Here is a 25141-nt window from a genome sequence, read left to right as displayed (position 1 = left end):
AGCGCCAAGGAGGAGGGAGACCTTCCTGGCCTTTCTTTTCTGGACTCTGCAAGGGGTGTAAACCCAATTGTGCAAAAGCTGCCCTTTTACCTACAAGAAAAGCGGGTTTCAGTTGGTGCAAACCACAAACGCGATTGCTGCATCTCCTTTCCCCCATTCAATGTTCTTGTGGACTTTGTTAGCCGAGAAGCTAATATTAAAAATGATCCAAGCTTTAACTTTGCCTCACACCCCGACACTGCCTCCAGACCTGAGAAACCCCCCTGGAAATTGAACAGACAGTGAGAGGTGTCAGTGCATAAAACAGAGGTATTTTCAAACCCCAGCTATGAGTCATATGGGACCTCAAAAAAGACAGATGGCTGTAATAAACTGTGCCCAGTTCACAAAAAAACCCATGCCCTCCTGAAATACAGAGCTTTTCGTGAGAAGCCCATTGAAGAGTGTAGGACATTTCTGAAAGAGAACAGTATTTGTTTTAGACGTTGTGCCTCTTCAACACATTTTGCTAAACATTGTAAGGTCAAAGTGCGATGCTCTGAATGCGGCAATGAGAGTCACAACACAGCTCTCCACCCAGGCCCAGCTCCTTGGAGCAAAGAAATGGACCCTGAGGCAGAGCATAGCGGGGAGCAGGATGCCACCCTGCCGAGTGAAATCACATCTAAATGCACCCAAGTTTGTGGTGGGAACCTTACTGATAGGTCATGCTCTAAAATCTGCCTTGTAAAGGTTTACCCAGCAGGCCACCCAGACCAGGCAGTCAGGCTGTATGCAATTCATGATGAACAGAGCAACCGGTCTCTAGTCCGCTCAGAGTTTTTTTAAATGTTCAATGAAAATGGCCCTAGTTCTCCCTACTTATTAAGAACATGTGCAGGCCTTAAAGAGACAATGGGTAGGAGAGCCACTGGTTATGTAGTAGAGTCTATAGATGGGACAGTCCACATCCCTCTGCCCAGTCTTATTGAGTGCAATGACATACTCAATAACAGGGAGGAGATACCAACACCCAGCGCAGCACTCCATCACCCTCATTTAAAAACTGTCACACACCTCGTCCCAGAACTTGACCCAAATGCTCGCATACTGATGCTTCTTAGACGGGACATCGTCAGGGTTCACAAAGTCCATAAACAGATAAGTGGCCCTCACGACGCACTCTATGCACAAAAATTGGACTTGGGGTTATAATGGGAAATGTATATGTGGGTGGTGTTCACAAAACAGTTACAGTAAATGCCTTCTACACAAACACAACAGAGAGAGGAAGGCCAACACTTTTCCAGCCATGCTCTAATCTGTTCAGCATAAAAGAGAAACCTTGCGGGATCCAAATCCCCTATCACATCATGCCACAACCTAGTGACAGATCTAGTTGTGAAGCAGACCACCTCGGATGTCATGTGTTTGAACAAACTAAAAACGACAATCAGTTTTCTCCTTCTATTCAAGACAATGCCTTCATGAAAATAATGGAGGAAGGAATGAAAAAGGATGCAAACTATAATTGGACAGCACCATTACTGTTCAAGTCACCACGCCAAAGGCTCCCCAACAACAGGCTGTGAATCGGCTCATGTCTTTGATCTGCAACTTTGATAGAAAACCAGAAATGAGAGACCATTTCGTAGCCTTCATGGAAAAGATTTTCCAAAATGGTCATGCAGAGATTGCCCCTCCTTTAAAGGAAAATGAGGAGAGATGGTATTTGCCTCTGTTCGGGGTTTACCACCCCAAGAAACCAAAACAGATCAGAGTTGTGTTTGGTAACAGCGCACAGTATAATGGACTGTCACTTAATGATGTCTTGCTAACAGGTCCAGACCTCAACAACTCACTCCTGGGTGTCCTGATATGCTTCAGGAAAGAAGCAGTATCCTTTACAGCAGACATTGTATAGATGTTTTACTGTTTCTACGTGCGAGAAGAAGACAGGAACTTTCTCCGCTTTCTGTGGTTCCATGACAACAGCCTCCTCAACGACATCACAGAGTATCGGATGAGGGTCCACGTCTTTGGGAATAGCCCTTCTCCTGCAGTAGCGATATTTGGTCTACATCAGTCTGTCCAGTGCAGTGAGACAGACTTCGATCCCGATGTCAAGCAGTTTGTGACACATGACTTCTACGTAGATGACGGTCTTAAATCCCTTCCTATGGTTGAAATGGCTGCGACCCTACTACAGAAGACTTGTCATATCCTTGCCCAATCGAACTTGAGGTTGCACAAAATCGCAGCCAACAGAAAAGAGATCCTGGAAGCCTTCCCATCCCAAGATCATGCAAAGGATCTCAAGGACTTAGATCTTGAAGCAGACACAGTGCTCATGCAACGTAGTCTAGGTCTCCTGTGGGACCTCAAGAAAGACTGTTTCACCTTTAATGTGTCTGATGAGGCAAAACCCTTCACTCGATGCGGTGTCTTATCTACCATAAACAGCCTCTATGACCCACTAGGCTTCGTAGCGCCTGTCACAATCCATGGCAAATCCATCCTCAGAGAGCTCACTGCAGATAATGGTGACTGGGATGCTCCACTGCCCCAAGAGATGGAGGAGTCATGGGTTCTTTGGAAAGAGTCACTGAGAGCACTGTCTCACTCTCAGTCACCAGAACATACACTAATATCTCACCTTCAGAAGCTGTGAACAGAGAACTGTGCATCTTCTGTGATGTGTCAACCAAAGCCATTGCAGCAGATTAGAGATTAGATCTCATCTCATTATCTGTAGCCGCTTTATCCTGTTCTACAGGGTCGCAGGCAAGCTGGAGCCTATCCCAGCTGACTACGGTCGAAAGGCGGGGTACACCCTGGACAAGTCGCCAGGTCATCACAGGGCTGACACATAGACACAGACAACCATTCACACCTATGGTCAATTTAGAGTCACCAGTTAACCTAACCTGCATGTCTTTGGACTGTGGGGGAAACCGGAGCACCCGGAGGAAACCCACGCGGACACGGGGAGAACATGCAAACTCCGCACAGAAAGACCCTCGCTGGCCACGGGGCTCGAACCCGGACCTTCTTGCTGTGAGGTGACAGCGCTAACCACTACACCACCGTGGCACCCCCCAGAGATTAGATTAGATTAGATAAAACTTTATTGATCCCTTTGGGAGGGTTCCCTCAGGGAAATTAAGATTCCAACAGCATCATTACAGATAAACAGAGAAAAGAAATAGAGAAAACTTCTAGATAAATTAAAATAAATTAAGTATTTACATATACAAATATAAAAGAATAAGATATGGGGAAGAGAGGAAGGGGAGAGGAGGGAAGGGGGAGAAGTGGGGTTAGAGTAAGTGTGTGTGTGTGGGGGGGGGGAAGCAGGAAAGATATTGCACTTTATATTGCACATTGTCCGGTGTTGCTTATTGTTAGGCTAGGCTACTGCTCCTTCCCATCCTCTGTCCTCCTGTTACCCCTCCTCCCCCCCAGAGAGGAGTTGTACAGTCTGATGGTGTGAGGGACAAAGGAGTTTTTGAGTCTGTTCGTCCTGCACTTGGGAAGGAGCATTCTGTCACTGAACAGGCTCTTCTGGTTGCTGATGACGGTTTGCAGAGGGTGACTGGCATCGTCCATGATGTTCAATAGTTTGTCCATAGACCTCTTCTCTGCCACCGTCACCAGAAAGTCCAGCTTCATGCCAACCACAGAGCCAGCCTGCCTGATCAGTTTGTCCAGCCTGGATGTGTCCTTCTTGGATTTGCTGCCCCCCCAGCACACCACGGTGTAAAACAGGACACTGGCGACCACAGACTGATAGAACATCCACAGGAGTTTCCTGCAGATGTTTAAAGACCGCAGCCTCCTAAGGAAGTATAGCCTGCTCTGTCCCTTCCTGTATAAGTGATTGGTGTTGCAAGTCCAGTCCAGCTTGCTGTCCAGCCACAGCCCGAGATACTTGTAGGAATCCACAGCCTCCACCTCGACTCCCTCGATCAGAACTGGTCGTGACCTTGGTCTGGACCTCCCAAAGTCAATGACCAGCTCCTTGGTCTTCGAGATGTTGAGCTGCAGATGGTTCCTGTTGCACCACACAGCAAAGTCCCTCACCAGGCTCCTATACTCCTCCTCTCTGTCATCACTGATACACCCAACAATGGCTGTGTCATCGGCAAACTTCTGAATGTGACACAGCTCCGAGTTGTAGCAAAAGTCCGTGGTGTACAGGGTGAAGAGAAGAGGGGCCAGCACCATGCCCTGGGGTGCTCCGGTGCTGCTAATTACAGTGTCAGACGTGATGTCCTTCAGCCTGATGTACTGCAGCCTGTCAGTGAGGTAGCTGGAGATCCAGGTGACCAGGCAGGCGTCCACTCGCATCCTGTTCAGTTTGTCCTGAAGCAATAGGGGCTGGATGGTGTTGAAGGCACTCGAGAAGTCCAAGAAGAGGATCCTCACTGTGCCATTTCCCTTATCCAGATGCGAGTGGGCTTGGTGTAGCAGGTAGAGGATGGTGTCTTCCACACCAACACCTGCCCGGTACGCAAACTGCAGACAGTCCTGGGCATGCTGTACCTGGGGTCTGAGGAGGCTGAGGAAGAACCGCTCCAACGTCTTCATCAGATGTGAAGTGAGTGCCACCGGTCGGAAGTCATTCAGCTCGCTGGGCCGATTCTTTTTGGGAACTAGAATGATACATGATGTCTTCCAGAGGGTTGGCACTCTCCCCAGCTGCAGGTTGAAGTTGAAGATGCGGTGGCTTTCTTGAAGGTAACTGATGCAACCGGGAATTGTGAAGTTGGCTTTGTTATGGGGAAGGCAAAGCTCATGCCACGGCCTGAACAAACTATCCCCAGATTAGAACTTTGTGCTGCCGTGCTAGCAGTCGAGCTTGCTGAACTGGTCTCAGAAGAGCTGGATATTCAGCTGAACAACACTCACTTCTATACAGACAGTAAAGTTGTTCTGGGGTATTATATTTACAACGAGACCAGACGCTTTTATGTCTATGTGGGCAATCGAGTGACTTGGATTAGGAGGTTCTCATGAGCTGATCAGTGGCATTATGTGTCCACTAACCAGAACCCTGCGGATCACGCAACATGATCTGTTCCTGCACATCAACTTATGCTCACTAACTGATTCACTGGCCCAAAATTCCTGCTCAACCACACTGACTCACGAGGTTCTTGTCACCTTTATGGCAAAGGTATCTGCTATTATAAATGCACGGCCCCTCGTTCCAGTGTTGACAAATCCTTCTGACCCATTCATACTCTCCCCAGCTGCTCTCCTCACACAGAAGGTCAACCCTCTCTCAGCCCCTGCTGGCAACTTTGTTTTCTCTGATCTCTATAAGTACCAGTGGCGACAAGTCCAGCATCTCACCAATACCTTCTGGGACAACTGGAGACGACAGTTTCTCTCAACAGTCTAGTCAACCAAATGTGAACCTTGGGAGTGTTGTTGTTCTGAAAGACGTTCAGTCCCCAAGAAATGAGTGGCCTCTTGGACTTGTAACCAAGGTGTTTCCCAGCAAAGATGGTAAAGTATGCACTGTGGAGATAAAAGTGGCTAGGCCAGATGAAACCAAGCTCTTTACCAGACCTGTCACAGAACTGGCTGTCCTTGTCCCCCCAGAGCCATAGAGACTGGAAGTATTGTTTGTGTTTCATAAAAGAGTGGCATCAATTTACGCCAGGCGGGGAGTGTTCTGTTTTAGTTGTAAAAAGCACTTGATGTAGTTTATTTCATTGTATTTTACTTAAACAAGAGTATAAGGGATACTCTATATATAATATACACTGCCACTGGCTGACTCTCTTTGGTACAGCAGGTAAGGTTTTGTTAATTTTGTATGGGAAACTTTATTCAGGAAGTGTTGAAGTGTTGACATAATAACAGAGTGGAGACATTTGGCAGAGTATGTGCATGGTTAGTCATTCCTGCATACATCTGTTTGAGGTTGCATCGTCGGTATGTATGGTTATTGTGTTTATATGCCTTTTACTGACATGTTTTGTCATTCTTGTGGTAAATTAAACATTATTTGCTCATTAGAAATATATTTCAGTTAGCACCTTTGTTTAGCATGCTGTTTTCAGTAGCCATGCTATTTTTTGGTTAAGATGGTGTGCTAGTATTATGCGTGGTAATTTGAAATGTTTAGTATATATGTATGTAGCTACATTGCTAACAGGAGTGACAGCACGTCTGCTGCATCTGACTGACTGGGAGGTCACGCAAAGCTCGGAGAGGTACGGAGCAGCTCGTCTCAATTCAGATAAGAGCATATTTCATTATGGAAGTACGGTGGACTGTTCCTTTAATAATCCAGGAACAGCACTCAGGACTAGCCTTTTATTTTATTAATGTTATTTAACATTTGCCCTCTCCTTCTGTTTAATACTTATATTTAAAATTTTGAGCATATAACTTTTCCCCCTCCCCCCCAACGTATTGTATAGTGTTTCTATATTTTATATATTTTTATTATAGTGTTTTTATTTTCTAATCTGTTGACTGAGAGAGCCCTGCACAAAAATTCCAATGTGTCTGAACTGTTGGTTTATGCACAAATGGCAAATAAAAAAACCTTGAACAGCTCTGACGTGTTCCTGGTGGCTCCTTTCATCTGGGGAGTATATCAGGATATCATCTATATAAGCGATGGCATATCTACCCAGCATGTCCCGTAGCACGTCGTTTATTAGGCACTGGAACACACTAGGAGCCGAAGAAAGGCCATAAGGCATTACCCGGTACTCAAAATGGCTGGCGGTAGTGCCGAACGCAGTCTTCCATTCATCACTCTTCTTTATCCTGATCAGATTATATGTGCTGTGTAGGTCAAGTTTGGAGAAGATCTTCACAGACCTGAGTTGCTCCAAAGCTGCCAGAACAAGGGGAAGAAGATAAGGATATTTAACGAAGACCTGGTTTAGACCTCTGTAATCGATGCAAAGTCTTAGTCCACCACCTCGTTTCTCCATGATAAAAGAAACCGACAGATGCAGGAGACTTGGAAGGACTCCTTGCTTGAGGGCCTCCTGAATATAGTCCTCCATGGCAGTGTATTCCTTTTGGGATGGGGTATGAATATGACCACATGGCGGTGACATCCCTGGCAGCAGGTTGATTGCACAGTCATAAGGCCGGTGTGGTGGTAGCCCACAGGCCTTCCCCTTGCTAAAGACCTCCGAAAGGTCCCTATAACATTCAGGAACATTGTCCATGGAGTCTGGTTGTGGATTTTCCACTGAGGTGGAAGATATCTTGACTTGGGGGCAAGAGAGTATTACTTAGGGGGGTATGTATTTATTTATTTATGGGCTTGCACTTTATCAACTCTGCTGTATGGATGCTGTAAGGCCCCTTTTGTCGCCCCTCCAGGTGACCGGCTGGTTCGGATGCCGGCAAGGAGGAGAAGGTGCAGCTGGGATCAGCGGGCTCTCGTGCACTGGCTTAATCTTTGAGACGTGGAAGGTGGGGTGCACTCCCATAGACTTGGGCAGTCGGAGCCGGACAGCAGACTGGCTGATTATCCTCTGGATCGGGAATGGTCCGACGAACCGAGGTGCCAGCTTACAAGACTCCACCTGGAGGGGCAGGTTCTTGGCAGACAACTACACCTTCTGGCCCACCCGGTAGGTGGGCGCAGGCTTCCTCCACTGGTTGGAGGGCTTATTTTGATTACAGGGGTCAGGGAGGATGGGAGCCGGATCCTTGGAGGGGGCAGGGCTGGCAGGTGGAGTACGGGGGGGTAGAGTGGCGGCTTGTAAGCAGGTCCGGTGGCAGTCCTTGCCCCATCCTCTTATCGCTCCAGTGGCCCAGTCGAGGTGAGGACTGTGCTGGCGGAGCCATGGATAGCCCAGGATAAGAGGTTGGCCAGGGAAACGGAGCAGGTGAAACTGGATGGTTTCGTGGTGGTTGCCTGACAGAGTCATCGGGATAGGCGCAGTGAGACGGGCGACGGTGCCAAGAAGATGGCCATCCAGCACCCTGACTGGAACGGGAGAGGATAAGTGAAGGCTTTGCAGACCCAACTGGTGCGCAAGCCTGATGTCCATGATGTTAGCCCCAGCGCCAGAGTCGACCAGGGCGGGCAGGGTGTGGGTGGAATCCGACAGACGAAGGCAAACTTGGAGCATAGGTTTCTGGCTGGTGGAGGACTGGATGATCATTGAGCCCAGCCGGACCCCTCCCATCTCCAGTGAGCTCGTCGCCTTTACTGGGCAAGAGGCAACCCGGTGACCGTCACCCCCACAGTACAGGCACAGATTGGAGGTGATCCGACGCTGGCGCTCTGCCGGGCTGAGGGAAGCACGACCGATCTCCATGGGCTCTGACTGGTCCAGAAGGCTCGGCGGAAAAGCAGCAGGAGACGTAGAAGGGGCTGGGTTACCCCCTGCGCTGGTGACTGACTGAGTCTGGCGGGCCCTCTCTCGTCAACGGGTCTGGACCCGGCGGTCAATGCGGACGGCCAGGGCAATGGCCTCGTCGAGCGTTGTTCATGCGAGACCAATTCGTCCTTAATGTAGTCGGCCAGGCTCTGCAGAAAAGCGTCCACCAGCGTCTGCATGTTCCACTTGCTGCGCCGGGCCAAGGTCCGGAACTCGATCGAGTAGTCAGCCACTGTTTGTCTGCCTTGGCGAATACTCATCAGTCCTCCGGATGCCTCTACAGACGATGAGCCCAGGTCGAAGACCTTAGTCATTTCCACTGAAAACAAGTGGAAGGAGGCACACGCCGGTGTCCGGCGTTCATACTCAGCAGTCCCCCACAGGCGGGTGCGGCCCGACAGACGAGTGATGACGAAGGCTACCTTCGCTGCCTCCGACGCGAAGGTTCTGGGCTGCAGGTCGAACAGCAACTGGCAGCTGGTCAGGAAGGCACGGACTTGGGAGGGGTCACCGTCAAAACGCTCCGGATTGCCGACCTTGGGTTCCGGGGCCTCGAGTGTAGCAGGAGCGCCTCCCGGAGCTGGCACGTCAGCGGCGGGTGTGACAGGGGCTGATGCAACAAGGGACTGCGGTGGTTGGGCGGTGAGCAGCTGGAGTGCTTGGTCCAGTCGTTGTTGCTGCTGATGGACAAGCTGGATCAGGGCTGCAATGTTGGCAGACATCCGACTGACCTCTTCTTCGACGCGCAGCAGCCAGGCAAGGGCAGAGGGTTCGGGCGCTGACTCCATGTTGTGGTCAGATCATTCTGTCACAGAACAGACAGGAGAGGAGATCAAATGCGCTCAAACCACAGTTTATTAACGATAGGGGAAAGGGGAGTTGGAAGAATGTGTGTGGGTGAAGTCCAGTGGTAGGAGAACTGAGAGGAAGGGACGGCTGGTGGTGACGTCTGAGGTCTCCCATCCAAGTACTGACCAGGCCCGACCCTGCTTAGCTTCAGAGATGAGACGGGATCTGGCATAGTCAGAGAGCTGTGGCGGTAGGCTGGCAGAACTTGGGTTTCAGGCAGACTCCAAGCGAGCAGAGCTGAGCAAGCTGGAGAACAGGCGAAGGTACAAGAGGGGCAGGCAAGAGGCAGAGTCAACGGGACAGAAGGCAGATCAGGTTACCGGGGCTGGTGAGCAGACAGAGTCAAACGGAACAGAAGGCAGGTCAGGGTACCGGGGCTGGAGAGCCGACAGTCAAATGGAGCAGAACAATATCAGGAGTCAGAGTAGTAGGAACACAGAGCAGATTATCAGGCTGAGAGTTGCAGACGATCTGACACTGAGGCTAGGGAGAACTGCAGCTTAAATACACCCAGGGGGAAGCAGGTGATCGGCAACAGCCAATGACAGTCACTGAAAGTTAATAAGAGGAAGTGAGTGCGGGCGTGGCCAGTAATGCTGAGTGGAGATGTACCTGAAGAGAGAAGCCCACAGGTAGGACCATGACAGTACGTGGAGGACACCATCTTTAATAAAACTGGAACCTTAAATGATTTTGAATTAAACTTTCTCACTGGACTCACAGGTCATTCTGTGCCCTCTGCTGGAGCTACATGGGGTGGACAAATAGGGCAGTGCCTGATGTTATGCTCGGAGCTCCCGCAGTAGAAACACAAACCCTCCTTACGTCTTCCCTCATGCTCTGCACAGGTTAACCAGGTGCATGACACCTCCATGGGTGAACTGTCCTCGGAGGGTTGAACAGGCTTGGCACCTTCTTGGATAGAGTGTCGGCGTGTCAGTAGATGGTCAAGATGAATAGCTAAGTCAATGAGAGAGTCCAGTGTGAGGTTCTCATCTCTGTAGGCCAGTTCACTAACGATCTCAGGGTGCAGACCTTGGTGAAAAACTGCTTTCAGAGCAGGATCGTTCCATCCACTGGCAGCTGCTAATGTTCTGAAGTCCAGAGCATACTCTGCAACACTTCTAGAACCCTGAGAGCTGGTAAGCAGACTTTCACCGACCTCAATCCCTTCAGGTTCATGATCGAACACTCTTGAATAGGGTGAGGAACTGTTCATATGACGTGGTCTGCTCACCGCTCTTGTCCCAAATGGCAGTTGCCCATTGTAGTGCTTTGCCAGTGAGAAAGGAGAGGAATTTAGCGATCTTATGCTCGTCAGACAGGTTAGGCATGGCAGTGAAATAGATGGAACATTGAAGTAGAAAGCCTTTACATGCAATATTGTCTCCGGCAAATTTCTCCGGCATGGAGAACTGCAGCAGTAGGCTAGAAGGAGACTCAGGACATGTTAGGAGGGCCTGCGACATCACAGTTGTGAGTTGTGCCATTTGAGCGCCGAGGTCTGTGAGCATCTGTTGATGTTCTCCTAATAGACGCCCCTGCACGTTCAGAGCAGTCTGCTTCACTTTTTCCACTACATCCATGTTAGGCAAAGTATCCTGTCAGAGTGCATACGGATGTATGCACGGAGGAGAGTGGGGTGCAAACTGTAAACAAAGCCAAGACGAGAGACTGGAATCGGAGTCAGTAAACTAGCGTGGGTTGGGCGACTGGCGAACAACATAGTAAAGGGAAGACAAAGAGCGAAAACGTAAGAGAAATAGCAAAGGGTCAGAAATACGAGAGGCAGTCAGAAAATACAAGGCTTGGTATGAACTGAGAGAGCAGAACAATACTTCACAATGGTGTGTGTGTGTGAAGGAAGCTTAAATAGGGAAACAGGTAATTAGGGAGATGAGTGACAGCTGATTTCAATAGGCTGGTGACAGGGGGTGCTGTGGTTCTTGGGAACTGTAGTTCAAGGTGTCCATGTTTGTAGTTTGTTTGTTTTCCACAGGCTTACTGACAATTATAGAACATTGATGAAACGAATTGTTTGCTGTTATCAGCCTCATCCTCTTTTTTCTCTTGAAGTTAATAAGACCAAAAAAAAATCCTGCAGCTTTTCATGTTACCAATAAATTACAAACTATAAACTCCTCTCTCCTTAAAATATGCACTATTATCAGAGCTGCAGTTATAGGAAATTAATCAACACCTGACCAGAATCCAAAACCATAAACTCATCATGTTACCATCTCTTACAATTTAAAACAGTACAATTTTCACAAATTACTTTTTTTAGTTTGTCTTTGAACCAAATAAGTAGATACAGTATATGGGATGGCGGCACGGTGGTGTAGTGGTTAGCGCTGTCGCCTCACGGCAAGAAGGTCCGGGTTCGAGCCCCGTGGCCAGCAAGGGCCTTTCTGTGTGGAGTTTGCATGTTCTCCCTGTGTCTGCGTGGGTTTCCTTCAGGTGCTCCGGTTTCCCCCACAGTCCAAAGACATGCAGGTTAGGTTAACTGGTGACTCTAAATTGACCATAGGTGTGAATGTGAGAGTGAATGGTTGTCTGTGTCTATGTGTCAGCCCTGTGATGACCTGGCGACTTGTCCAGGGTGTACCCCGCCTTTCGCCCATAGTCAGCTGGGATAGGCTCCAGCTTGCCTGTGACCCTGTAGAAGGATAAAGCGGCTAGAGATAATGAGATGAGAATGAGTATATGGGATGTGTATTAAATAAATGACAACTTTTTGTACGCAGTGTCCCTGTGTAAGCAAATCTTTAAAAATAACCTATGGGAATGGGGAATCAGTCAAAATCCACCATGACAACCACAAGGTTTTGTGGGTACCACATCATCATCGAATAATTTGCATAATCGCATCTCATTATCTCTAGCCGCTTTATCCCGTTCTACAGGGTCACAGGCAAGCTGGAGCCTATCCCAGCTGACTATGGGCAAAAGGCGGGGTACACCCTGGACAAGTCGCCAGGTCATCACAGGGCTGACACATAGACAAAAAAACATTCACACTCACACCTACGGTCAATTTAGAGTCACCAGTTAACCTAACCTGCATGTCTTTGGACTGTGGGGGAAACCAGAGCACCTGGAGGAAACCCACGCGGACACCGGGAGAACATGCAAACTGCGCACAGAAAGGCCCTCGCCGGCCACGGGGCTCGAACCCGGACCTTCTTGCTGTGAGGCGACAGCGCTAACCACTGCACCACCATGCCGCCCATTTGCATAATCAAATAAAAATTAAAATTTTAATGCTGTAAGAGGAGGATTTGAAATTTTTAAAATGACAATACTAAGAGCGTATCTGGTTTACAATGTGAATTTAACATTGTTTTAATAAACTTGACCCACATATCACGGTGGCATGGTGCTGTAGTCATTAGCACTATCACCTCACAGCAAGAAGGTTCTGGGTTTGAGCCCAGTGGCTGACGAGGACCTTTCTGTGTGGAGTTTGCATGCTCTCCCCGTGTCTGCGTGGGTTTCCTCCACGTGCTCCGGTTTCCCCCACAGTCCAAAGATATGCAGGTTAGGTTAATTGGTGGCTCTAAATTGACCATAGGTGTGAATGTGAGTGTGAATGGTTGCTTGTCTCTGTGTCAGCCCTGCGATAACCTGGCAACTTGTCTAGAGTGTACCCTGCCTCTCGCCAGCTGGGATAGGCTCCAGCTTGCCTGCGACCCTGTAGAACAGGATAAGCGGCTATAGATAGATGGACCCATATATCAATCTATAGAATCAGCTATCCAAACTTCAGACATTCAACGTTTACAAAGTCTTCATCTCATCTCATCTCATTATCTCTAGCCGCTTTATCCTTCTACAGGGTCGCAGGCAAGCTGGAGCCTATCCCAGCTGACTATGGGCGAAAGGCAGGGTACACCCTGGACAAGTCGCCAGGTCATCACAGGGCTGACACATAGACACAGACAACCATTCACACTCACATTCACACCTACGGTCAATTTAGAGTCACCAGTTAACCTAACCTGCATGTCTTTGGACTGTGGGGGAAGCCGGAGCACCCGGAGGAAACCCACGCGGACACGGGGAGAACATGCAAACTCCACACAGAAAGGCCCTCGCCGGCCCCGGGGCTCGAACCCAGGACCTTCTTGCTGTGAGGCGACAGCGCTAACCACTACACCACCATGCCGCCCTCGTTTACAAAGTCTTTTTAAAAATAATGTAAAAATATCCAATGTATTGCTTGATTGTGTCCAGTGCTCAGGTCATTAAGTAGATAATCTCCTCTGCCATCATCAGTCATAGCCAGGTTGGCTCAGGAACAAGCCCCGCCCCTTCACTAGTGCATGATAGGATAAATTAGTGTAAAAATGTTCCCATAGTGTCACACTTAACAGAGACTTTGTCTCTTGATTTGGTGACTTTTTTAGACCCCTTTGGCAACTTTATTTCAGAAAAGAGGCTAATTATAAATCTTTTTGAGACAGAAGCGATTGTCCTGATATGGCACTCCAGCTCACATCGCAGCTGCTGGTTATATGAATTGAGAGAAAAAGTTTACTTGACTCACCACCAGTGTGTAAAACGTGGCTGATTTGTACTTGTGTAAATCAACGTTCCCAATAACCAATCACTGATCACTATTGTTCCCAATAACCAATCACCGATCACTACTGTTACCAATAACCAATCACTGATCGCTATTGTTCCCATTAACCAATCACCAATCACTATTGTTACCAATAACCAATCACTGATCACCATTGTTCCCAATAACCAATCACTGATCACCATTTTTTCCAATGACCAATCCCTGATCACTCCTGTTTGTCCACCTGTGCACACTTTGTTGTTTTTCATTTTTAAATTCTCTTCCTGGTGATATTTACAATAATAAAAGCAAGTTATTCCATCTGTGTTCTTTGATAGAAATAAGAGTTTTATAAATGTGTAAACAACTACACTCTCAGAAAATAAAGTACATTCCTGTACCATTAGGGGTAACAGCTTGTCACTCATTAGGAGTGACAACAGCTTGTCACTCAGGCAGGACCCTCTAAGGTACTTACTGTATTTGTACCATTTATATACTGCTGGGGAACATATACAGGTAGTCGTCGACTTACGACCTATGCGACTTACGACCGATCGACTTCACGACCGTCTGGTTATGACTGGCAAGTGTTTCCTAGCTGAGCTAGCTGAGCGTACGACAGTTTCCACCCCAGCTCCCGGCAGTGCCTCTCGCCGCGTACAACAGTTTCTGACCCCAGCTCCAGGCACATGTGCAGTCTCTCTCGCGCGCTCTCGCGCACTCCGTCATACAGTTTTCGCCCCAGCTCCAAGCACATGCGCAGTCTCTCTCGCGCGCCCTCGCACACTCCATCATACAGTTTCCGCCCCAGCTCCAGGCACATGCGCAGTCTCGCTCACGCTCACTCGCGCGCTCCGTCATACAGTTTCCGTCCCAGCTCCTGGTTTATGAAACGAGCAAATGCTCCCGCTAGCCCAAGCGCTGCAACAGCTGATGACGACATAGACGACCCACAGCCAAGCACCAGTGATGCCAGCGGTCACTAAATTTTATATTTTGCTATGTTTTAAATTTGTATTTTGGTATGTTTCAAACTAAAATGTTTTCTATTTTTCACACCTGTATTTCGTATTTTTTGTTTTGCACATATTAAACGAATTGTACTGTATGCAGTGTAGTATGCAGTGTTTGACTTAAACCAAATAATGAGCCAAGGTAACGAAAAAAGAAAATGTTGATAAAATAAGACTTTAAGATGATTACAATATCATTACACATCACAATATACTTACATTCATTTAACATAGGCCGACTTACGACCAGATCGGTTTACGACCGGTCAGTCGTAACCAAACGCAGTCGTAAGTCGACGACTACCTGTATATCATGAAGAAACAGACAGCCGTTTACACTTATGGGCAAATTAGAGTAGCCAGTTGACCCAATCTGCATGTCTTTGGACTGTTGGAGAAAAAACAGGGAACCTTGAGGAAACTCAGACTGAAAAGCCCAGTTGGCTGCAAGGTTTGAACGCAGAACCTTCTTGCTGTGAGGTGACGGGGCTAACCACTGCACCACTGTGCCACTCTTTTCAAAATGCAAATCAATGTTCGCTACTTTTCTCTGAAAAGCTTTCCCAACAGCGGCCAGTTATATACGAGTCAGCTCCATGGGTTTTGAGGAAGAGAAAATGCTTCATTGAAACTTGACAAATTGCCAGGCTAATTACACACAAAGTACCAAACAATTTCAACCTACAGTAATTCAAAAAACAACAAAGCAAAACCCTGATAACCATTCTCACAGCTCGGAAGCACACTTTAAACCCCTCTAAGTGAGTAAAACCACATTAGGGGCCTCAGGTTAAACACTGAAAGCTATAATTGAGATATTAAAAAAAAAAGTTTGTTTTTCCAAGAAATGCTGATCTACTGATGTTGATGCAAAATCACAGAGAATAAAGTGACGTCTAAATCCCCAGACTAATTTACTAAAGCGAATTCCAAATCATCTGGTGGTGTCATATTTGAGAATACTGATTAGTATGGTAGCAGGTGTAGGATCATGTCTTTCATAAGAATAATTAATTCCTGATATTTCATGCATTATATGCGAAGCTTTTAAAGGTTCTTAACATTATTCAGATAACAATCTTTCTTCAATGCAAGGCTGATATATACAGTAGACCTATAACTGCAATAATACAAGTCACACAATTTCATGTCTATCAACAAATTAAAACCGTATTCAGTGTTTCTCAGTGAGGTTTATAAGCCTGCTTGTCCTGTGCTTCTGTTCTCCAGAAGGCTACGTATCGAGGCCATGGTGATGAGACTATAGTCCCTGCAGCAGGTTCAATAAATAATTGAGGCGTGACCTTTATGTTAACACTATATTTAGAAATTAATTTTAATCGTATTTTATTTCTTCCTGATCAAGAGTAATGAGGGAAAAAAAGTAAAAGTAAAAGGGAAGACTCGTATATCAGCTCGAGCCTTTCCAAAATATCCAGCCAGAATGAATAATTACAACGATTCCTAACCCTATAAAATAAGCATGCTGTAAATTATGACGTCATCCATCTGATATTATATATGCATAAATAATTTATAAAGCACTCACCTTTTGTAATGGTGGGAATATTGTCAATGTAAATGCAGCCGGTGGATCAGATAAATGTTGCGCACCATGCGTAAATTTTCTCCTCTCCAAAGATCACGACACAGCTAAAAGAGATTATTTCACATAAAAACTATGAAGTAGACATTTAAAAATAATAATAATAATAATAATAAGGCATCGTGGTTTAGTCAGGTGTAATTAAGTAGAAGGGGATTTTACCCGACTGTCATGAATGCAGAGCTTCCCAAAAATGGCTCATGGCTCAGCGCGCACGACTCTCTCTCTCTCTCTCTCTCTCTCGCTCTCTCTCTTTCTCTCTCTTTCTCTCTCTCTCTTTCTTTCTCCAGATGCATCATTCCTCAGCTGATGCTTTAACATCACCACACGACTTAATCTGGAAAACTTGAGGGACATTTTGGTGAATTTGGTTGGAACATTTACCCAAAGGCTCCTCTTGAAGAATTTGTGAATCTTCATCATTTCCAGGTACTGACATCTGTATCCTTACACCTTTATTTTCACACTATCTTTGCACTTGACTTTAAGTGTATTTTAAGGTGTGTCTCTTTGCAAGGGGCCCTCGAATTTTACCTTGAAGGATCATTAAAAATGTGCAATCAATTCTATTCGTTTTTCCGATATTAGTTTTCATTAGGTTGTCTTAATTTTTTTTTTTTTTTAATTTTTGATAGAGCGAGCTAAAAATAGCACGTTTCCCAGCCAACATGAAAGCTGGCTTTTCCATGCGTCATTATTTATTTATTTATTTTCTATTTTTATTTATTTGAAAAACCGATTGCTAATACAAAATTCAGTTGATGAGTTATATTAAATTAGTAGCTTTTGGATGTTTATAATATTGACATTGAATTTGGTTCCATCCATTCCATCCATACCATAGAAATTACATGCTAAAGAAACAAGTTGACTTGTAGATATTTTAGATATTTTTCCTTGTCCCTTCCTTGAGTACTATATCATGCCATCACATAAAATTCTGAATGTTTCCAAAGAAAAAAATTAAGGAATATATTATGTTATTGATAATTCAGGGTGAAGTTGCAATCTCTGTGACAGTATGGTTTTCAGGACTGCATATTCCTAATGGTCTTTGCTTGGTTGATGATTTTAGCCATGCCCAATCCACTGGAGAAAGTGGTGGCACAGAAGAAGGAGGCAATCGAGGCTGTCATGGAGCTGTTCGAGAGAGGAGCTGAAGTCTTGGCAAGCACGGTTGGAGAGATTTTTCCCCTGTGCGAAGCTGCTGCTCCAGTCCTCAAGCTAGCTTTGGACAATGTTGAGAGTAAGGAGGTGTCCTATGTCAAGGAGCAGTTCCTAGTCGTGAGGAATAGGCTTGACGTGATCTCATCCCAGCTCAAAGACATCAACCATGAGATACAGAAAGGACGTGTTGATTCACAGTACTTTTCCGTGGAGGAGAACCTACGCAACCAGTTCCGCAAATATCTTGACATCTTGGAAGCCAAGCCCCAGTTTCAGGAGGTCAAAAGGCGTTTGTTCTTGGATCATTTTAGCAAGACGGGAGGAGAGAGGAACCTCTATGTGCTGTACGATGCCATGATGGGCACAAACACTTTCGGAGAGTCCATCCTGGATGTGGTGGAGAGATATGAGGCTAGGAACAGAAGAGTCCTTGAAGATTTCTGTGTCCGGATGAAGGAACTCTTCTGCCTGGGGCTGATTGTCTTGCTAGGTCACTGTGCCCTCACTCAAGGGGAGGATATGGAGCAGGAGAAGATCTCTGAATGGAGCAAGAGAATCCAAGAGGTCGAGACCAAGATGAAGGCAGTCATTGAAGAATGTGTGAATTCATTTGCAGAGCAGGCCCATCTGGATGTCCAGAGGCTGGTCCAGGAGAAAGGGGGAGGGAGTCTCCAAGACACTGCCCAGGAGCTGCTCAGTTTCCTGGTGAGAAAATATGATTGGGTCAGGTGGTCTGTCCGCATTATTAACCACTCAGGAAGCAGCTACCGCAACTGGCGTGCCGGAGACAACTTCCAGCATGTTTTAGGACAGAACTGGTTTGATGTGCTGCAGGTAAACGACACCAATGTAGTCGTGTCCTACTGCAGTAATCCACAGCCTGTTCCCAAGGATAACATCCAGCAGTTGATGGATGGTCCTGCTAAAAAGGGAGATGCCAAAGCTGTGGTAGAGAATCTGGAGAAACAGCTGTCTGGTTTTATGGTCCATGCTGTCAGCCGTCATAAACAGAGCTTTGCAGCTTGGAACTTCCCTGAAGACTGCCATTATTGGGAGAGACATAAGAATGTGGCCATCTGTGTGCATTCAGATTAGCAACAAGACCAATAGATGAAACTACATGCCTTATTGATTGATTTGTGTTCATTATACATTTGACACTTTTAATCATGTGTGTAAAAACATAGCATTTAGCCAGATATGATTGTATATGGGGGCGGCACGGTGGTGTAGTGGTTAGCGCTGTCGCCTCACAGCAAGAAGGTCCTGGGTTCGAGCCCTGGGGCCGGCGAGGGCCTTTCTGTGTGGAGTTTGCATGTTCTCCCCGTGTCCGCATGGGTTTCCTCCGGGTGCTCCGGTTTCCTCCACAGTCCAAAGACATGCAGGTTAGGTTAACTGGTGACTCTAAATTGACCGTAGGTGTGAGTGTGAGTGTGAATGGTTGTCTGTGTCTATGTGTCAGCCCTGTGATGACCTGGCGACTTGTCCAGGGTGTACCCCGCCTTTCGCCCATAGTCAGCTGGGATAGGCTCCAGATTGCCTGCGACCCTGTAGAAGGATAAAGCGGCTAGAGATAATGAGATGAGAGATGAGATGAGATGATCGTATATGCCATTCCAACAGATTTAGCCTACCTTCTTTACTCAGCTTACATTCATAATGCTAATCACTGTCTTGTCTTAATACCAAAGTCATAATCTACATGTTTGTAATTAACCACAGCATGCACTTTGGCATTTCTTTAGCTGCCCCTGATAAATACAAGATTTCTTGAAGATCTGAGTCTAAATCTGGAGAGGAAACCATTCGTGCTATTTTAATCGTAAAATGGCATCCTAGTGCTACATCTGAGAATCAAGAGCACCATGTAGTGCAACAAGTTAGGGAACAAAATTCATGGTACTAGTGTAGCAGTACTTCAGATTGGTCTTGATCATAAGACCAGTCTTGAGACCACTTTTTGAAGGTTTCGGTCTTGTCTTGGAATCAAGGGCATTTTTACTTAGTCTTGTCTCAGTCTCAGACATGGAGGACTTGGGATTTTATTTCAAGACCAAGCAAGACCACAACTATGGGGATTTCACTAAATTGCCTGTGCATTGTTTGATTTATTTGTTAACTGTGATTGGATGTAAAACTTCATGCTTCAAATGCAACTAATAATGTGACTCATTGCTAATTTGAAATTTTTTTTTTTATTGATAAATGGCTGTCACCCCTCCCCCGCACTGTCACACCCACTGCTCAGGTCCTGGTCTCAACTTGGTCTCGCCTTGCCTTGATCTTACTCTTAACCCCTCAAAGTCTGGGTCTTGTCTTGATCTCGATACACTCTGGTCTTGGTCATGACTTGGTCTTGGTTTAGATGGTCTTGTCTACAATACTACATGGTACTAGTAAATCATGATGTAGTCACAATAAATCACATGCCTTGCCATTTGCCCATTACCCACTATAATACAAGCCACCTAGTCTCAGCATCAGTCTCTTTATGTGCACTTTTCTGGCCACAAGCTTCAGCATCTTGGAATCAGCTCTCTGTTCTCACATGTATCTTAAAGCTCTGGTTTCTGAAAAGAAAATAAACTCTTGAACATTGTAACACAGTAAGCCTCTTAGATTCTGTATTTAAAAAAAAAAGTTTATAGTATCCAAATTTTATTCCAGAGACTCATTTGGAAAAAAAAAACTGCCGAGTAAATGTATTTGTCCATTTGCGATGTCAACCAAGCAGTACCTTCCTGAGAAAATAGGTGGTTCTTGGAAAGGTTTATTTACAAAAAGTACTAGATGTTTTAGCACAGACTAGAAGACTGACTTGAGACAAAAGGTCACCTGTCATACTTAAAGGGCATAGTGCATTATAAGTATCCTGTACTAGGGTACATATTTTGATCATTATGTATTGCAGTATGTTGTGTATTTATGAGTCCATTGGCTATTTTCCACAGTCCGCAATTAGTGCAGTTTTGAACATCTTGTGGACTAAGCATTTTGTTGAACAATATAGTGAGAAATATAGCTTTAGATGTTACATATGCCTGCCAAAGTGCTGCCCTATTTATTCAGTGCAGGACTGCTGTGTCAGGATGGCCTACATAGATCTTAAAGAGAGCATAAAAGATATCAGCTATGAACAGATCCAGTACATGACAACTTCAATCCAGGTTTTCTTGTCCTACTGCAAACTCTGGGCTGATTACAAGAATAAAACCGAACCCTGAGGAATTCTACAGTCTATGCACGCTTTCATCGTAAGACAAAAACAACTCACAATAGGCCTAATTTAATTAGCATAACTTCAGAAACTGATCTGCTGTCACTACATATCAGAATGATACACGGTACACATAATTGCATTTTCTGTTTCCTGTTGTTACACAATATCACGATTAACAAACCACGATTGCTGTTAAGTTTGTGCCGTGGACATGTACACCACTCAAAGCCACGTTTAATTTAATTATGGGATTTGCACACAAGTCAGCGTTTCCCACCATGCAGGTCTGTTGGTGCAGAGCAGATGAGGCAGAGAATGCTGAACTCAGCTCAATAACGCTGGACATTAAGCTTGCTGAGATGGAAAGCTAGGGGACCATCCATCATTTGCACCAGTAAAAAGAGCTAGAATAAGGGCTAAGCTAGCAATACTGTAAATCAGTATCATCAAAACTACAGTATTAAAGTCTGAACCAGTATATTTTATGTGAAGTCCAGTCCATTTTTGTTAAAATTACTAGAATAAACAAAGACATGCATATGCTTAGGAATTAATGAAAATGTAACATTACTCATAATAGGTTATTATTATTGCTTCAAAATACTTCCGTGCAATTTATTTTTATACACACAAACACGCACATACACTCAGTATGACTGACCACACTGTGTAGGCTATACAATCTCAGTTTTATTGTATTATGATGTCAAACAATTCAAAGTGGTCCTTCTGGGTAGAAACCCAAAGCTTAGCCAGTGGAAATTCTTGTATTCATTAGTGGTTGAGTGGCTTCTGTCCTGGTTGGCACTATCGATTTGGAAAGCTATTATCTCTGATAAAGGTTTTGCTGTGGTTTACTTTAAGCCTCAATGCCACTGTGGGAGAACCTGCGCTTTTCTGGTCCACCTGATCAATTGTTACATGTCCTCCTTCCCCCTTTATGCAGAAGATACTGCTGTAACTGTGTCTGTTCTGGGGGCAGATGGCGCTAGTCGCACATTTATTGTAGATCTCTCTCTCTCTCTCTCTCTCTCTCTCTCTGTCCTTCACTGACTTGACCACTTCCTCGAAGAGTATGTGGGTGTTTCTATTTAAAATGTTTGACAAAATACAAAGGATGTAACACAGAGCATAGAAGGGGAAAGAATTTCCTGATCTCTACCCGAATTCAGCTCCGAGCCAGGCCTACTCCAGGAAGAGATATCAGCCAATATCAATATTTCATAAACAAATGAGTGATTTTACATCAGCTAGCATTAGAGCACTGCTGGAGGAGGTCGATCAATCCCAGGATGCCTCAGTCCAGCTGCATCTGCCAATCGCAGCCAGAGCTAATGACATTACCCATCAGTCAGAGTGGACCATCGACCCACTCCCTAAGTGGCCTGATCTGATAAAAAGCATTAAAACATTTGTTCAGCGACACACAGCAACTCACCGTGAACAGCCATATAGATTGGCTTTAAGATGTCTGGCAGCATTTTTGTTCAGAGGTAATATCTGATTAACCGTTAAAATGTTCAAAAAGTGGGCCTTTGCTTAAAATCCTTGGCTTAGTTTTTAGTGAACACTTATATTTAAAAATCATTTATTTTATCTTCATCTTTTTGATTGAGTGTAATAAGCCAAATTGCTGGAAAATTCTTTTTCATTAAAATTCGAAAATATCCATGACATTTTTGGAAAAGTTGTGGAGCTTTTCATTAGCTACAGTATATTGTAGTATTATCACCATGCTGGAAAGCAGTTTCTTTTGGTTTAGCCTTAAATATTAAATATACAATCACCCAAAGAACAAATTCAACACCTCTGCTTTAAATCATGCAAACATCTTGAATTTGTAGTTTTGTAGCAAATTCTCCAATGAGTAATAAGACCAATGAGTATGTCAGAGGACAAGTCACCACCTTAGCAGGACCACAAGAACCCCTGCTCTCAACGGTGAAAAGACGGAAGCTTCAGTGGTTTGGGCACATTGCAAGACATGACTCCTTGCCCAAAACAATCCTCCAGGAAACAGTCGAAGGAGGAAGACGGCAAGGCTGACCACAGAAACTCTGGACAGATGATGTCAAGGCTTGGACTGGTCAGGGTATGAACAGCCTGCTGTGTGAAGTCAAGGACAGGTCAAAGTGGAGAAAGACAGCAATAACAGCATCTGCCATGACATAGACAGCTATGCCAGCATCTCTCATGCCTCCCTACGACCGCAATGCAGTTATGGGAATGAACTGAACTGAACTGAGCAAATTCTGGTTTTTAAAAAAATGACTGGTTTACTGTCAGAACATCCATCCATTATCTGTAACCACTTATCCTGTGCAGGGTTGCAGGCAAGCTGAAGCCTATCCCAGCTGATGATGGGTGAGAGATGGGGTACACCCTGGACAAGTTATCATAGGGCTGACACATAGAGACAAACAACCATTTATACATTCACACCTACAGTCAATTTAGAGCCACCAATTAGCCTAACCTGCATGTCTTTGGACTGTGGGGGAAACCAGAGCACCCGGAGGAAACCCATGCAGACATGGGTAGAACATGCAAACTCCACACAGAAAGGCCCCCGTCGGCCACTGGGCTCAAACCCAGAACCTTCTTGCTGTGAGGCAACAGTGCTAACCACTACACCACCGTGCCGCCACTGTCAGAACATTAAGTAATAAAACATTACGCGGTGGTGTGTTGTGGTCTGTCATGAAACAAAATTTCCACCTGTTACCACCATGACATTGATTATTTCCCCAAAACAGCATGTCATGATATGTTTTATTTCTCTTATACAACAGCAATTAGCATTTTTTACATTTATATGCAATTTTTACATCATAAATATGGCAAACTTTTTATCTGTTTATTATCTCTCTGTCCATAAGGCCGATGATCTGTTGCCATGGCGTGGCGTCCGTTGTCCACAATTCAGTTACAGTGGGGCAAAAAAGTATTTAGTCAGCCACCAATTGTGCAAGTTCTCCCACTTAAAAAGATGAGAGAGGCCTGTAATTTTCATCATAGGTACACTTCAACTATGAGAGACAGAATGGGGGGGAAAGAATCCAGGAAATTACATTGTAGGATTTTTAATGAATTAATTGGTAAATTCCTCGGTAAAATAAGTATTTGGTCACCTACAAACAAGCAAGATTTCTGGCTCTCACAGACCTGTAACTTCTTCTTTAAGAGGCCCCTCTGTACTCCAATCGTTACCTGTATTAATGGCACCTGTTTGAACTCGTCATCAGTATAAAAGACACCTGTCCACAACCTCAAACAGTCACACTCCAAACTCCACTATGGCCAAGACCAAAGAGCTGTCAAAGGACACCAGAAACAAAATTGTAGACCTGCACCAGGCTGGGAAGACTGAATCTGCAATAGGTAAGCAGCTTGGTGTGAAGAAATCAACTGTGGGAGCAATTATTAGAAAATGGAAGACATACAAGACCACTGATAATCTCCCTCGATCTGGGGCTCCACGCAAGATCTCACCCCGTGGGGTCAAAATAATCACAAGAACAGTGAGCAAAAATCCCAGAACCACACGGGGGGACCTAGTGAATGACCTGCAGAGAGCTGGGACTAAAGTAACAAAGGCTACCATCAGTAACACACTACGCCGCCAGGGACTCAAATCCTGCAGTGCCAGATGTGTCCCCCTGCTTAAGCCAGTACATGTCCAGGCCCATCTGAAGTTTGCTAGAGGGCAGTTGGATGATCCAGAAGAGGACTGGGAGAATGTCATATGGTCAGATGAAACCAAAATAGAACTTTTTGGTAAAAACTCAACTTGTCGTATTTGGAGGAGAAAGAATGCTGAGTTGCATCCAAAGAACACCATACCTACTGTGAAGCATGGGGGTGGAAACATCATGCTTTGGGGCTGTTTTTCTGCAAAGGGACCAGGACGACTGATCCGTGTAAACGAAAGAATGAATGGGGCCATGTATCGTGAGATTTTGAGTGAAAACCTCCTTCCATCAGCAAGGGCATTGAAGATGAAATGTGGCTGGGTCTTTCAGCATGACAATGATCCCAAACACACCACCCGGGCAACGAAGGAGTGGCTTCGTAAGAAGCATTTCAAGGTCCTGGAGTGGCCTAGCCAGTCTCCAGATCTCAACCCCATAGAAAATCTTTGGAGGGAGTTGAAAGTCTGTGTTGCCCAGCGACAGCCCCAAAACATCACTGCTCTAGAGGAGATCTGCATGGAGGAATGGGCCAAAATACCAGCAACAGTGTGTGAAAAACTTGTGAAGACTTACAGAAAACATTTGACCTCTGTCATTGCCAACAAAGGGTATATAACAAAGTATTGAGATGGACTTTTGTTATTGACCAAATACTTATTTTCCACCATAA

At 45.5% G+C, this 25141-nt stretch overlaps 1 protein-coding gene across 2 annotated transcripts; it reads left to right on the top strand.

Moving 5' to 3' along the window:
* The first annotated feature begins 3374 nt into the window (after nucleotides 1-3374).
* Nucleotides 3375-20156, top strand: LOC132867472 (protein rapunzel-like). 2 transcript variants are annotated; one of them, XM_060900402.1, is made up of 3 exons: nucleotides 3375-7595; nucleotides 16683-16821; nucleotides 17468-20156. In XM_060900402.1, exon 3 carries the CDS (start codon nucleotides 17470-17472, stop codon nucleotides 18652-18654), a length of 1185 nt encoding a protein of 394 aa, XP_060756385.1. In that variant the 5' UTR covers nucleotides 3375-7595; nucleotides 16683-16821; nucleotides 17468-17469; the 3' UTR covers nucleotides 18655-20156. The 2 variants fall into 2 exon arrangements, with proteins under 2 accessions (XP_060756385.1, XP_060756384.1); XM_060900401.1 differs by lacking the exon at nucleotides 3375-7595 and having other exon boundaries at nucleotides 13146-16821.
* Nucleotides 20157-25141: the final 4985 nt, after the last annotated feature.

Source organism: Neoarius graeffei, chromosome 19, assembly GCF_027579695.1.
Source record: "Neoarius graeffei isolate fNeoGra1 chromosome 19, fNeoGra1.pri, whole genome shotgun sequence".
Lineage (NCBI taxonomy): Eukaryota > Metazoa > Chordata > Actinopteri > Siluriformes > Ariidae > Neoarius > Neoarius graeffei.
The sequence above is the reverse complement of the archived record's forward strand: the minus strand, read 5'-3'. Positions and strand labels throughout refer to the sequence as shown.

Coding starts and splice junctions, on each gene's coding strand:
- LOC132867472 (XM_060900402.1), top strand. CDS start 17,470: ATGCCCAATCCACTGGAGAAAGTGGTGGCACAGAAGAAGGAGGCAATC.